The sequence below is a fragment of the Cherax quadricarinatus genome, chromosome 3 (genome assembly GCF_038502225.1).
Source record: "Cherax quadricarinatus isolate ZL_2023a chromosome 3, ASM3850222v1, whole genome shotgun sequence".
NCBI classification, from domain to species: Eukaryota; Metazoa; Arthropoda; class Malacostraca; order Decapoda; family Parastacidae; genus Cherax; species Cherax quadricarinatus.
In genome coordinates this window covers 39,242,978-39,258,008 of record NC_091294.1, presented here as the reverse complement: position 1 = coordinate 39,258,008, position 15,031 = coordinate 39,242,978, and the positions used below count along the sequence as shown (strand labels likewise).

The 15,031-nt window shown below is 40.7% G+C and overlaps 1 protein-coding gene across 1 annotated transcript in view; it reads left to right on the top strand.

The window, feature by feature from the left end:
- LOC128705103 (broad-complex core protein isoforms 1/2/3/4/5-like) overlaps positions 1 to 15,031 on the top strand; it is a gene marked incomplete in the record, with an annotated part of 369,072 nt that overhangs the window by 38,045 nt on the left and 315,996 nt on the right. The window contains 1 exon segment of the mRNA XM_070091304.1: positions 4,895 to 5,121. Coding sequence (XP_069947405.1) covers positions 4,895 to 5,121 — 227 coding nt within the window.

Sequence of the window (15,031 nt, the reverse complement as noted above, 5' to 3'; positions counted from 1 at the left end):
TTGTATATTTGGTGTAGGTATGGTAGCTGGCAAGCTACTACACCTGACTTTCTACAATAAATACGTACCTCTCGCCCTACATTAAGACTACAAATATTTTAATGTAAGTAACGAGTGTACTGTGTGTGTATTTTACTTTTTATTGATTTTAATGCCTGGTTCTATTGCTAACTTAATGTATGTTAGTGTAAACTTGTTATTTGGCATTTAAATTCATTTATAAGTTGAAAAAATGGCTTTCTGCTTTATGGCGATATGGGCTTTACGGAGAATAATAATAATAATTAATGATAATAATAATTTTTATTTTCCTTGATACATGGTTGTACAAAGGAATATAGTAGTTGGGTGTTCATACCAAAAGCCCCTTTGTATGCAGAGCATTTCGGGCAAACTTAAAATTAACTTAAAATTAATAAGGCAATAACAGTTCATATGGTCATTAGACGAGTTACAATGAGTACAAGAGAATTGAATATTCTATTAGGTAATGCTGTATGGCTTTAACCCTTTGACTGTTTCGGCCGTATATATAAATCTTACGAGCCACCGTGTTTGACGTATATACGTGTATACTCATAAATTCTAGCGGCTTCAAATCAAGCAGGAGAAAGCTGGTAGGCCCACATGCGAGAGAATGGGTCTGTGTGGTCAGTGTGCGCCATATAAAAAAATCCTGTAATAATGTTGGTAGAATTACCGACAGTATGTAAAGTAAAAGGACACAAGTGCAACTAATGTGACATTTTATTGTGGCAACGTTTCGCTCTCCAGGAGCTTTGTCAAGTCGGCTTGACAAAGCTCCTGGAGAGCGAAACGTTGCCACAATAAAATGTCACATTAGTTGCACTTGTGTCCTTTTACTTTACATAAAAAAATCCTGTAGCACGCAGTGCATAATGAGAAAAAAGCTCCTTTTTTTTTTTTTAATTAAAATACATTGTACTGACTTTGTAGTCTATTTTCATATAATATTTGTGGTTGTATTCTCGTTTTCTTGGTCTCATTTGATAGAATGGAAAACATAGAAATAGAGATGATTTTGATTGGTTTTACTATGAAAAAGAACCTTGAAATGGAGCTCAAAATAGGGGAAATGTTTGATTTTTGCCAATGTTCAAAAGTAAACAAATGATGTCATTTTCCAATAAATGGCCAAGTAGCCATTCTAATATGCAGTCATGAATGGGTTGACATTATTTATACAATTATTACAATATTGCAGTAGTCTGCATAACAGTAAATCTTCTAATTTTTGTTTGAATAAAAATTCAAAATAGAAAGCAAGAGTAATATCAGAGGGGCCTGGAGATGTGACTGATGAACAAAGAAAATGTTATTTTAGAGCCAGGAATGTCTGCAGTGTTTATTCTGGACCCTATTTTGAAATTGTCATATTTTTTTAATTTTCATGAAATTGGCCAAATTGCAAATTTCTGACCATGTTATTGGGTAGTTGAAATTGGTAAATGGGCAGTTTCTTGTACTCAATCGATAGAAAACATGGAGTTCTAAAGAAATAGCTATGAGTTTGGTTGACTGGAACAATTGAATTAGCCAAAAATAGGGCTCAAAGTGGGCGAAATTGCCGATTCGTAAATACCGCCGAGGTCGCTAACTTCGCGAGAGTGCAATTCCATCAGTTTTCCATCATATTTCATTCTTTTGGTGTCATTACAATCGGGAAAAGGTTCTCTATCATTTCATAAGAAAATTTTTTTTTTTTAAATTTTGCGACACCAGGAAACACCTCAGGATTTGGGGTTGTGACAGTCAAGGGGTTAATAAGTCTAGTAGAGCAGTTCAATATAGAATAATTACAGTTTTGATGTAGTTTATAAAAAGTATAGTATTACAATTTAGAACAAATTAAAACAGTTTACAGTATGAAGTACAATTTAGTACATTTTAAAACAATGAGATTGCAACACTTATAAGTTTGAAGTAATGAGTAAATGGACGAGCAATCATCAGCAATATACAATAATGAAATTGAAACGATTTTAGGTTGAAGTAAATTATCAAATAGTTGAGCAGTTTTAAATTATTTAGAAGCTTTTTGAGTAGCTTTTGAGTAACTGGTAGGTATTAAGTAAAGTGTTTGTCTGGCTAATTTTGGATAATGAGGTGACTTCTTAGGGCCTTTAATTGATTTGCAGGCAGGGGTCCTTTAGTGTGTTGTGGCAACGAATTCCAGATCTTCGGGCCCTTTACATGCATGGCATTTTTGCATAGGGAGAGATGGACACGTGGGATATCGAAGAGTGATTTGTCTTGTATTATGGCTGTGTTCTGTTATAATTATCAAGGAGTTTGAGAGGAGGGTGTATATTTGAGTATAGTGTTCTGTGTATGTAGTAGGCACAATAATAAGTGTAGATGTTGTGTATATTAAGCAAGTTAAAACTTGAAAAGCAGTAGAGTATGCTCTCTAGCGCAGGAGTTAGTAATCAATTGCACTGCAGCTTTTTCTTGGGTTATCAAAGGTTTAAGGTGATCTGCTGTGGTTGGGCCCCATACACAAATACCATAGGTGATGTAAGGGTAAATGAGAGAGTGGTAAAGAGCAAGAAGAGCCTTTTGGGTAAATAGTACCATATTTTTGATAGGATGCCTACTGTTTTGGAGACTTTCCTGGAAATTTGCTGTATGTGGGTTTGGAATTTGAGTCTGCAGTCAAGGTGGAGACCTAGAAATTTGCCCTAATTGTCTTGAAATGGGTGAAACATTTATCAATATACGTATTTAGCTGTACCAGTGTCTGTTAGTATGGTTGGATTTGGGTGAGAGAAGACATAAGTAGTGTCATCTGCAAATAAAATGGGTTTAAGGAGCTTTGATGCATTTGGGAGGTCATGGATGTAAATGAGAAAGAGAAGTGAACCAAGGACACTACCCTCTGGTACTCCAACAAGAACAAGTTGGTAATCATCTTTAAGACAATCTCCAACTTGGGCTTGGGAGTTTGATTTTATTGGCTAGGTTTGATCCTATAGTTAATAAGAAATTGTTTAGCTTGTTTGCCATTTAATGATTGGCTTGGAAGGCTCGTTAGGTTTATTCAGTGTAATTTGTTTTGGTAACTTATTAGAGCTCAGTGTATGGGAGAGCAGTATTTTCCACATCTTTTTTTCATGCAAGTCAACCCTCTCTTCTTGGATACCTGGAGTCTACCTGGAGGGTATTCTGGGGATCAATGCCCCCGCGTCCCGGTCCACGACCAGGCCTCCCAGTGGATCATGGCCTAATCAACCAGAGGCTTTGTGCCTTAATATTTGAGTGCTAAGAAGAACCCCTATTATTTTTTCCCTTCAGTTCACACATTCGGTAACTTTTTGTCTTAAGCTGCATTGATCTTGGATTTTTTTTTTCCTTAGATCACAATCTCTGGTACTTATGCACAAGCTCTTACTTTTCCCTCATTGTGTCTAATTCTATGAATAGTTCAGTTTGTTCACCATCACTACGGACAGCTTCCATTATGGCATGTCTAAAGCATCATCTTTCAGTATCGCCATAAATCCATTCTTATTCTTCTTGGCACCTCCAATCTCATCAAGAGTAACACTAGCTTGGCTGGGTGCTTGGTTCTTGTAGGATTGAGTGATCCTTAGCACCTCCCACCTCATGGTTGGAGGTGCTAAGAAGAAAAGTGAATAAAAATGTCCACAGTCATTTGATAAACATGGGGTGAATGTGGTACAAGATGTTTTAGCAACTGGAAGTGGTTTGGGTGGCGTGGGTTCCATGCATCATCTATACCACCAGCATCACTGAGGGACCTCTTGTACGTGGAGGGGAATATGCGGTCTCACTCTCATTCTCCTTGGAGCTATCCCTCTCATACACTCCTATGGGTTAAGTGTTTGCTATGTGTCATGTGTTTGCTCCACAAACACTTGACCCATAGGCTCAACTTTGGGTGGAGGGGAAAGTGGGAAATTTTATGGTGTGTAGTGCACAGATTTAGCTGCTGTGAAAACCTCCAGTTTCTAGTACCAATATACACGTATTACACGTTAACTGATTTTAAATATCAAGTTGTATAAAAAATTTCCCTCATAATACTTCTTTTTGGTTGCATTTGAAAATTATGTTATAAAAAAAAGTGCAGCGTGAAGTCTTTTTAAGATGGTTTGCTGCAAGTGTATATACATACAGTGCAATACTTTATATTAATTATGTGGATGTTCTTTCAGTATGTTATGGTACTTTATGCTTTTTCTTTCAACAAACCTGCTGTATCCCACCGAGGCAGGGTGGCCCAAAAAGAAAAACAAAAGTTTCTCTTTTAAACTCTAGTAATGTATACAGGAGAAGGGGTTACTAGCCCCTTACACCTGGCATTTTAGTCGCCTCTTACGACATGCATGCCTCATGGAGGAAGAATTCTGTTCCACTTCCCCATGGAGAACTTTATGGTATATAAAAACTAGATGTCTGCTTAGGTACTCTGGTAGTACTATATATCTTTAGACATAGTAGATAGCCTAGGGTAGGAGGAGTCAAAAACATGGTGGGATGTTCAAAATGTGTTTAGCAGATGCATTCCATTACTCTTGATTGTTGATATATGGTCATATTGATGCTTGTGGGTCAGTTTAAGACCTGTATAATTCCTCTCATGAAGTGGAAAAATTAGCCTGTTTTCTATACTAGATTTGTCTGCATACTTTTTTTTTGTGTGTTTTTAATTTTTAAAACTGAAAAATTATCTAGGTAATTTTATTATTATAGAAAACCATTATTATAAGTGTTGAACCCAGTATCATTGCACCATATTTTACATGACCTCTTCAACCAGGTGATGTATGATGAGCAGTGATACTGGGTCCAGTAGTTTTTTCATGTTACTGAATTTGGAAACTATAATTAAGCTGTATTTCTTTGACAGGGCTTGGTGGTCCAGGTGCGCGGGAGCCGTGGGACGGAAGGATTATGGCTGAACAGCAGTTCTGCCTACGGTGGAACAACTTCCAGGCTAATATTGTATCATCATTTGAAGCTCTTCTGGACAGAGAAGAATTTGTAGACGTGACACTCACAGCAGAAGGAAAATCATTAAAAGCACACAGAGTACTCCTATCAGCATGCAGTCCGTACTTCAGAGATTTGTTTCGGGTGAGTGTTTTTGTGTGCCCTCTGCAGTTCTAAAATCCTCTACATATAAGAACTGTGCAATGAGAGAGAATCGGTTCTTTTATTTGGAGTTGTCATGTGGTATAGCATCTAGTTAAATATGGAGATACATGTATCCTCATTTTGCTGAATATGTAACAAATAATTGGGGTATGAACTGTATAAGTTAGCCCTCACTTTTTATTTTGTGGGAATTTGCTTTTATGCAGTAACCCCATTTCTATTAGTAATTTGCTGTTATTTTTTTTTTACAAACATCGGCCATTTCCCACCAAGGCAGGGTGGCCCAAAAAAGAAAAACTTTTATCATCATTCACTTCATCACTGTCTTGCCAGAGGCATGCCTACACTACAGTTATTTAACTGCAACATTAACACCCCTCCTTCAGAGGGCAGACACTGCACTTCCCATCTCCAGGACTTGAGTCCGGTCTGCCGGTTTCCCTGAATCACTTCATAAATGTTACCTTGCTTACACTCCAACAGCACGTCAAGTCCTAAAAACCATTTGTCTCCATTCGCTTCTGTCTAACACGCTTACGCACGCTTGCTGGAAGTCCAAGTCCCTCACACAAAAAACCTCCTTTACCCCGTCCCTCCAACCTTTTCTATGCAGACCCCTACTCTACCTTCTCCCCACTACAGATTTGTATACTCTCGAAGTCATTCTATTTTGTTCCATCCTCTCTACATGTCCAAACCATCTCAACTCCTCCTCAACCCTCTGGATTATAGTTTTGGTAATCCCACACCTCCTCCTAATCTCCAAACTATGGATTCTCTGCATTATATTCACACCATGCATTGCCCTCAGACATGACATGACATCACTGCCTCCAGCCTTCTCCTTGTTGCAACATTCACAACCCATGCCTCACACCCATACAAGAGCGTTGGTATTACTATACTTTCATACATTCCCCTCTTTGCTTTCATGGATAAAGTTTTTTGTCTCCACAGACTCCTCAGTGCACCACTCGCTTTTTTCCCTCGTCAGTTCTATGATTCACCTCATCCTTCATAGACCCATCTGCTGACACGTCCACTCTCAAATATCTGAACACATTCACATTTGCTGCATGGGCTCTAAATGCACTCATATTCGATCACCCATGCTAAGCCCCCCTCTTGAATTTTTTAACTACAGTAGGGCCCCCACTTATATGGTGGGTTAGGTTCCAGGCTGTCGCTGAAAAGCAGACATCGCCGGAAGGCAGAACGCCATTTTTTTCCATTTATAAATGCATATAAATGCCAGACAACAAGTTTACACTAAATTATATTAAGTTAGTAATAGAACTAGGCATTAAAAACACACAAAGTAACGAATTTACTGTGAATGTACATTCACAGTAAATTCGTTACTTATCTTAAAGTATTTGTAATCTTAATGTAGGGAGAGAGGTGAGTAGTACTTATTTGTAGGAAGTCAGGTGCAGGTAGCCCAGGTGTAGGTAGCCCTGGCTCCCCGTCTCATACTTAATATACGATATTTAGAACATCCCAGAGAGGTAAAATACACATACAGTACACTCATTATTTACCTTAAAATATGTGTAGTCTTAATATAGGAAGAGAGGTGAGTAGTATTTATTTGTAGGAAGTAAGTGTAAGTAGCCGGTAGGTGTAGCCCGCCTGGGCTACACCTACCGGCTACCTACACTGTGGGCCAGAGCCATATTATTAACATCGACATACCATGTTCACTGAATTTAATCATTTCTAACAACTACCTTTAGATGCCATCATAAACGAAGGTAGAATTAATGAATAATTCATGCCGAAAATTGTGAACAAAAGCGGAGTGAGGGAGTGGCTGGGCCAAACGCAGATTCATACACGTTTTCTCTGATGGCTAAGCAGAGAAAACGTAATGTTGTCCCTCCACCCGGCTACCACACATAAAATATGCAATAAATGCCAGACAACAAGTTTACACTAACTTATATTAAGTTAGCAGAGGTGCAGAGGTGCTCAGAATACAACAATTTAGAAGCATACACATATAAAGATACACAACATATCCCTCCAAACTGCCAATATCCCAAACCCCTCCTTTAAAGTGCAGGCATTGTACTTCCCATTTCCAGGACTCAAGTCCGACTATATGAAAATAACCGGTTTCCCTGAATCCCTTCACTAAATATTACCCTGCTCACACTCCAACAGATCGTCAGGTCCCAAGTACCATTCGTCCCCATTCACTCCTATCTAACACGCTCACGCACGCTTGCTGGAAGTCCAAGCCCCTTGCCCACAAAACCTCCTTTACCCCCTCTCTCCAACCCTTTCGAGGACGACCCCTACCCCTCCTTCCTTCCCCTATAGATTTATATGCTTTCCATGTCATTCTACTTTGATCCATTCTCTCTAAATGACCAAACCACCTCAACAACCCCTCTTCTTCCCTCTGATTAATACTTTTATTAACTCCACACTTTTTCCTAATTTCCACACGCCGAATTTTCTGCATAATATTTACACCACACATTGTCCTTAAACAGGACATCTCCACTGCCTCCAACCGTCTCCTCGCTGCTGCATTTACCACCCAAGCTTCACATCCATATAAGAGTGTTGGTACTACTATACTTTCATACATTCCCTTCTTTGCCTCCATAGATAACGTTTTTTGACTCCACATATACCTCACCGCACCACTCACCTTTTTTCCCTCATCAATTCTATGATTAACCTTTTTTATTATTATTATCACACTGGCCGATTCCCACCAAGGCAGGGTGGCCCGAAAAAGAAAAACTTTCACCATCATTCACTCCATCACTGTCTTGCCAGAAGGGTGCTTTACACTACAGTTTTTAAACTGCAACATTAACACCCCTCCTTCAGAGTGCAGGCACTGTACTTCCCATCTCCAGGACTCAAGTCCGGCCTGCCGGTTTCCCTGAACCCCTTCATAAATGTTACTTTGCTCACACTCCAACAGCACGTCAAGTATTAAAAACCATTTGTCTCCATTCACTCCTATTAAACATGCTCACGCATGCCTGCTGGAAGTCCAAGCCCCTCGCACACAAAACCTCCTTTATCCCCTCTCTCCAACCTTTCCTAGGCCGACCCCTACCCCGCCTTCCTTCCACTATAGACTGATACTCTCTTGAAGTCATTCTGTTTCGCTCCATTCTCTCTACATGTCCGAACCACCTCAACAACCCTTCCTCAGCCCTCTGGACAACAGTTTTGGTAATCCCGCACCTCCTCCTAACTTCCAAACTACGAATTCTCTGCATTATATTCACACCACACATTGCCCTCAGACATGACATCTCCACTGCCTCCAGTCTTCTCCTCGCTGCAACATTCATCACCCATGCTTCACACCCATATAAGAGCATTGGTAAAACTATACTCTCATACATTCCCCTCTTTGCCTCCAAGGACAAAGTTCTTTGTCTCCACAGACTCCTAAGTGCACCACTCACTCTTTTCCCCTCATCAATTCTACGATTCACCTCATCTTTCATAGACCCATCCGCTGACACGTCCACTCCCAAATATCTGAATACATTCACCTCCTCCATACTCTCTCCCTCCAATCTGATATTCAATCTTTCATCACTTAATCTTTTTGTTACACTCATAACCTTACTCTTTCCTGTATTCACCTTTAATTTTCTTCTTTTGCACACCCTACCAAATTCATCCACCAATCTCTGCAACTTCTCTTCAGAATCTCCCAAGAGCACAGTGTCATCAGCAAAGAGCAGCTGTGACAACTCTCACTTTGTGTGTGATTCTTTATCTTTTAACTCCACGCCTCTTGCCAAGACCCTCGCATTTACTTCTCTTACAACCCCATCTATAAATATATTAAACAACCACGGTGACATCACACATCCTTGTCTAAGGCCTACTTTTACTGGGAAATAATTTCCCTCTTTCCTACATACTCTAACTTGAGCCTCACTATCCCCGTAAAAACTCTTCACTGCTTTCAGTAACCTACCTCCTACACCATACACTTGCAACATCTGCCACATTGCCCCCCTATCCACCCTGTCATACGCCTTTTCCAAATCCATAAATGCCACAAAGACCTCTTTAGCCTTATCTAAATACTGTTCCCTTATATGTTTCACTGTAAACACCTGGTCCACACACCCCCTACCTTTCCTAAAGCCTCCTTGTTCATCTGCTATCCTATTCTCCGTCTTACTCTTAATTCTTCCAATAATAACTCTACCATACACTTTACCAGGTATACTCAGCAGACTTCTTTCTTTCTTTCAACACACCGGCCGTATCCCACCGAGGCGGGGTGGCCCAAAAGGAAAAACGAAAGTTTCTCCTTTTACATTTAGTAATATATACAGGAGAAGAGGTTACTAGCCCCTTGCTCCCGGCATTTTAGTTGCCTCTTACAACACGCATGGCTTACGGAGGAAGAATTCTGTTCCACTTCCCCATGGAGATAAGAGGAAATAAACAAGAATAAGAACTAGAAAGAAAATAGAAGAAAACCCAGAGGGGTGTGTATATATGTGCTTGTACATGTATGTGTAGTGTGACCTAAGTGTAAGTAGAAGTAGCAAGACGTACCTGAAATCTTGCATGTTCATGAGACAGAAAAAAGGACACCAGCAATCCTACCATCATGTAAAACAATTACAGGCTTTCGTTTTACACTCACTTGGCAGGACGGTAGTACCTCCCTGGGCGGTTGCTGTCTACCAACCTACTACCTATAACTCAGCAGACTTATCCCCCTTTAATTTTTGCACTCTCTTTTATCCCCTTTGCCTTTATACAAAGGAACTATGCATGCTCTCTGCCAATCCCTAGGTACCTTACCCTCTTCCATACATTTATTAAATAATTGCACCAACCACTCCAAAACTATTTCCCCACCTGCTTTTAACATTTCTATCTTTATCCCATCAATCCCGGCTGCCTTACCCCCTTTCATTTTACCTACTGCCTCACGAACTTCCCCCACACTCACAACTGGCTCTTCCTCACTCCTACAAGATGTTATTCCTCCTTGTCCTATACACGAAATCACAGCTTCCCTATCTTCATCAACATTTAACAATTCCTCAAAATATTCCCTCCATCTTCCCAGTACCTCTAACTCTCCATTTAATAACTCTCCTCTCCTATTTTTAACTGACAAATCCATTTGTTCTCTAGGCTTTCTTAACTTGTTAATCTCACTCCAAAACTTTTTCTTATTTTCAACAAAATTTGTTGATAATATCTCACCCACTCTCTCATTTGCTCTCTTTTTACATTGCTTCACCACTCTCTTAACCTCTCTCTTTTTCTCCATATACTCTTCCCTCCTTGCATCACTTCTACTTTGTAAAAACTTCTCATATGCTAACTTTTTCTCCCTTACTACTCTCTTTACATCATCATTCCACCAATCGCTCCTCTTCCCTCCCACACCCACTTTCCTGTAACCACAAACTTCTGCTGAACACTCTAACACTATACAGTGGACCCCCGCATACCGATGGCATCACATAACGATTAATCCGCATACCGCTTGCTTTAATCGCAAAAATTTTGCCTCGCATACCGCTTAAAAACCCGCTCACCGATTTTCGTCCGAGACGCGTCCAATGTGCGGCCTGAGCCACGCTCACATGTTCCGCCGGTGGCATTGTTTACCAGCCAGCCACCGCGGTAACATCCAAGCATACAATCGGAATATTTCGTATTATTACAGTGTTTTCGGTGCTTTTTCTGGAAAATAAGTGACCATGGGACCCAAGAAAGCTTCTAGTGCCAACCCTACAGCAATAAGGGTGAGAATTACAATAGAGATGAAGAAAAAGATCTTTGATAAGTATGAAAGTGGAGTGCGTGTCTCCGAGCTGGCCAGGTTGTATAATAAACCCCAATCAACCATCGCTACTATTGGTGGTACAGCTGCTGCTGCTGCTGCACTGTCAGCTGCTGCTGCTGCTGTAGCATCGTCTGCTGCTGCTGTAACATCGTCTGTTGCTGCTGTAGCATCGTCTGTTGCTGCTGTACCACCGTCAGCTGCTGCTGCTGCTGTAGCATCGTCTGCTGCTGCTGTAACATCGTCTGTTGCTGCTGTAGCATCGTCTGTTGCTGCTGTACCACCGTCAGCTGCTGCTGCTGCTGTAGCATCGTCTGCTGCTGCTGTAGCATCGTCTGCTGCTGCTGTAGCATCGTCTGTTGCTGCTGTACCACTGTCAGCTGCTGCTGCTGCTGTAGCATCGTCTGCTGCTGCTGTAGCATCGTCTGCTGCTGCTGTAGCATCGTCTGTTGCTGCTGTACCACCGTCAGCTGCTGCTGCTGCTGTAGCATTGTCTGCTGCTGCTGTAGCATCGTCTGCTGCTGCTGTAGCATCGTCTGCTGCTGCTGTAGCATCGTCTGTTGCTGCTGTACCACCGTCAGCTGCTGCTGCTGCTGCTGCTGTAGCATCGTCTGCTGCTGCTGTAGCATCGTCTGCTGCTGCTGTAGCATCGTCTGTTGCTGCTGTACCACCGTCAGCTGCTGCTGCTGCTGCTGTAGCATCGTCTGCTGCTGTAGCATCGTCTGTTGCTGCTGTACCACCGTCAGCTGCTGCTGCTGCTGTAGCATCGTCTGCTGCTGCTGTAGCATCGTCTGTTGCTGCTGTACCACCGTCAGCTGCTGCTGCTGCTGCTGTAGCACCGTTGTTGGTGTGGCTTATTGAGAATACCAAGAAACAATTAACCCCAGAGGATTTGCCACCCAGGATAACCCAAAAAAGTCAGTGTCATCGAAGACTGTCTAACTTATTTCCATTGGGGTCCTTAATCTTGTCTCCCAGGATGCAACCCACACAAGTCGACTAACACCCAGGTGAACAGGGAAAAATGCCTGGAACTAGTGCTCATATTGGTGAATTTAAAGCCAGCAAAGGTTGGTTTGAGAGATTTAAGAATCGTAGTGGCATACACAGTGTGATAAGGCCTGTTCTGGAAGAAAATGCCAAACAGGACCTACAGTACTCAGGAGGAAAAGGCACTCCCAGGACACAGTGTCTCATCAGTCATTGCTGCATCTTCAATAAAGGTAAGTGTCATTTATTCTTCATTTAGTAGACTAGTACATGCACAATATATACTGTGCATGTACTACTCTACTATTGTGCATGTATCCTTCTCTTTGTGTGTAGGAAAATGTATATTTCATGTGGTAAAATTTTTTTTTTCATACTTTTGGGTGTCTTGCACGGATTAATTTGATTTCCATTATTTCTTATGGGGAAAATTCATTCGCATACCGATTATTTCGCATAACAATGACCCCTCTTGCACGGATTAAAATCGGTATGCGGGGGTCCACTGTATTTTTAAACCTACCCCATACCTCTTCGACCCCATTGCCTATGCTCTCATTAGCCCATCTATCCTCCAATAGCTGTTTATATCTTACCCTAACTGCCTCCTCTTTTAGTTTATAAACCTTCACCTCTCTCTTCCCTGATGCTTCTATTCTCCTTGTATCCCATCTACCTTTTACTCTCAGTGTAGCTACAACTAGAAAGTGATCTGATATATCTGTGGCCCCTCTATAAACATGTACATCCTGAAGTCTACTCAACAGTCTTTTATATACCAATACATAATCCAACAAACTACTGTCATTTCGCCCTACATCATATCTTGTATACTTATTTATCCTCTTTTTCTTAAAATATGTATTACCTATAACTAAACCCCTTTCTATACAAAGTTCAATCAAAGGGCTCCCATTATCATTTACACCTGGCACCCCAAACTTACCTACCACACCCACTCTAAAAGTTTCTCCTACTTTAGCATTCAGGTCCCCTACCACAATTACTCTCTCACTTGGTTCAAAGGCTCCTATACATTCACTTAACATCTCCCAAAATCTCTCTCTCTCCTCTACATTCCTCTCTTCTCCAGGTGCATACACGCTTATTATGACCACTTTTCTCATCCAACCTTTACTTTAATCCACATAATTCTTGAATTTACACATTCATATTCTCTTTTCTCCTTCCATAACTGATCATTTAACATTACTGCTACCCCTTCCTTTGCTCTAACTCTCTCAGATACTCCAGATTTAATCCCATTTATTTCCCCCCACTGAAACTCCCCTACCCCCTTCAGCTTTGTTTCGCTTAGGGCCAGGACATCCAACTTCTTTTCATTCATAACATCAGCAATCATCTGTTTCTTGTCATCCGAACTATATCCACGCACATTTAAGCATCCCAGTTTTATAAAGTTTTTCTTCTTCTCTTTTTTAGTAAATGTCTACAGGAGAAGGGGTTACTAGCCCATTGCTCCCGGCATTTTAGTCACCTCATACGACACGCATGGCTTATGGAGGAAAGATTCTTTTCCACTTCCCCATGGACAATAGAAGAAATAAAGAAGAACAAGAGCTATTTAGAAAAAGGAGAAAAACCTAGATGTATGTATATATATATATGCATGTGCGTGTCTGTGAAGTGTGACCAAAGTGTAAGTAGGAGTAGCAAGATATCCCTGTTATCTAGCGTGTTTATGAGACAAAAAGAAACCAGCAATCCTACCATCATGCAAAACAGTTACAGGTTTCTGTTTCACAGTCATCTGGCAGGATGGTAGTACTTCCCTGGGTGGTTGCTGTCTACCAACCTACTACCTCGATTAACCTTATCCTTCATAAATCCATCCGCCGACATGTCAACTCCCAAGTATCTGAAAACATTCACTTCTTCCATACTACTCCTCCCCAATTTGATATCCAATTTTTCTTTATCTAAATCATTTGATACCCTCATTACCTTACTCTTTTCTATGTTCACTTTCAACTTTCTACCTTTACACACATTCCCAAACTCATCCACTAACCTTTGCAATTTTTCTTTAGAATTTCCCATAAGCACAGTATCATCAGCAAAAAGTATCTGTGTCAATTCCCATTTTGAATTTGATTTTCCAAAATTTAATCCCACCCCTCTCCCGAACACCCTAGCATTTACTTCCTTTACAACCCCATCTATAAATATATTAAACAAACATGGTGACATTACACATCCCTGTCTAAGACCTACTTTTACCGGGAAGTAGTCTCCCTCTCTTCTACACACCCTAACTTGAGCCTCACTATCCTCATAAAAACTCTTGACAGCATTTAATAACTTACCACCTATTCCATATACTTGCAACATCTGCCACATTGCTCCTCTATCCACTCTATCATATGCCTTTTCTAAATCCATAAATGCAATAAAAACTTCCCTACCTTTATCTAAATACTGTTCACATATATGCTTCAATGTAAACACTTGATCTACACATCCCCTACCCACTCTGAAACCTCCTTGCTCATCTGCAATCCTACATTCTGTCTTACCTCTAATTCTTTCAATTATAACCCTACCGTACACTTTTCCTGGTATACTCGGTAAACTTATTCCTCTATAATTTTTACAGTCTCTTTTGTCCCCTTTCCCTTTATATAAAGGGACTATACATGCTCTCCGCCAATCCCTAGGTACCTTCCCCTCTTTCATACATTTATTAAACAAAAGTACCAACACTATATCCCCCCTACTTTTAACATTTCTGTCATGATCCCATCAGTTCCAGCTGCTTTACCCCCTTTCATTCTACGTAATGCCTCACGTACCTCCCTCACACTTACATTCTGCTCTTCTTCACTCCTAAAAGATGGTATACCTCCCTGGCCAGTGCATGAAATTACCGCTTCCCTTTCTTCGTCGACATTTAAAAGTTCCTCAAAATATTCTCGCCATCTACCTAATACCTCCCTCTCCCCATCTACTAACTCCCCTACTCTGTTTTTAACTGACAAATCCATACTTTCCCTAGGCTTTCTTAACTTGTTTAACTCCAAAATTTTTTCTTATTTTCATTAAAATTTCTTGACAGTGCCTCTCCCATTCTAT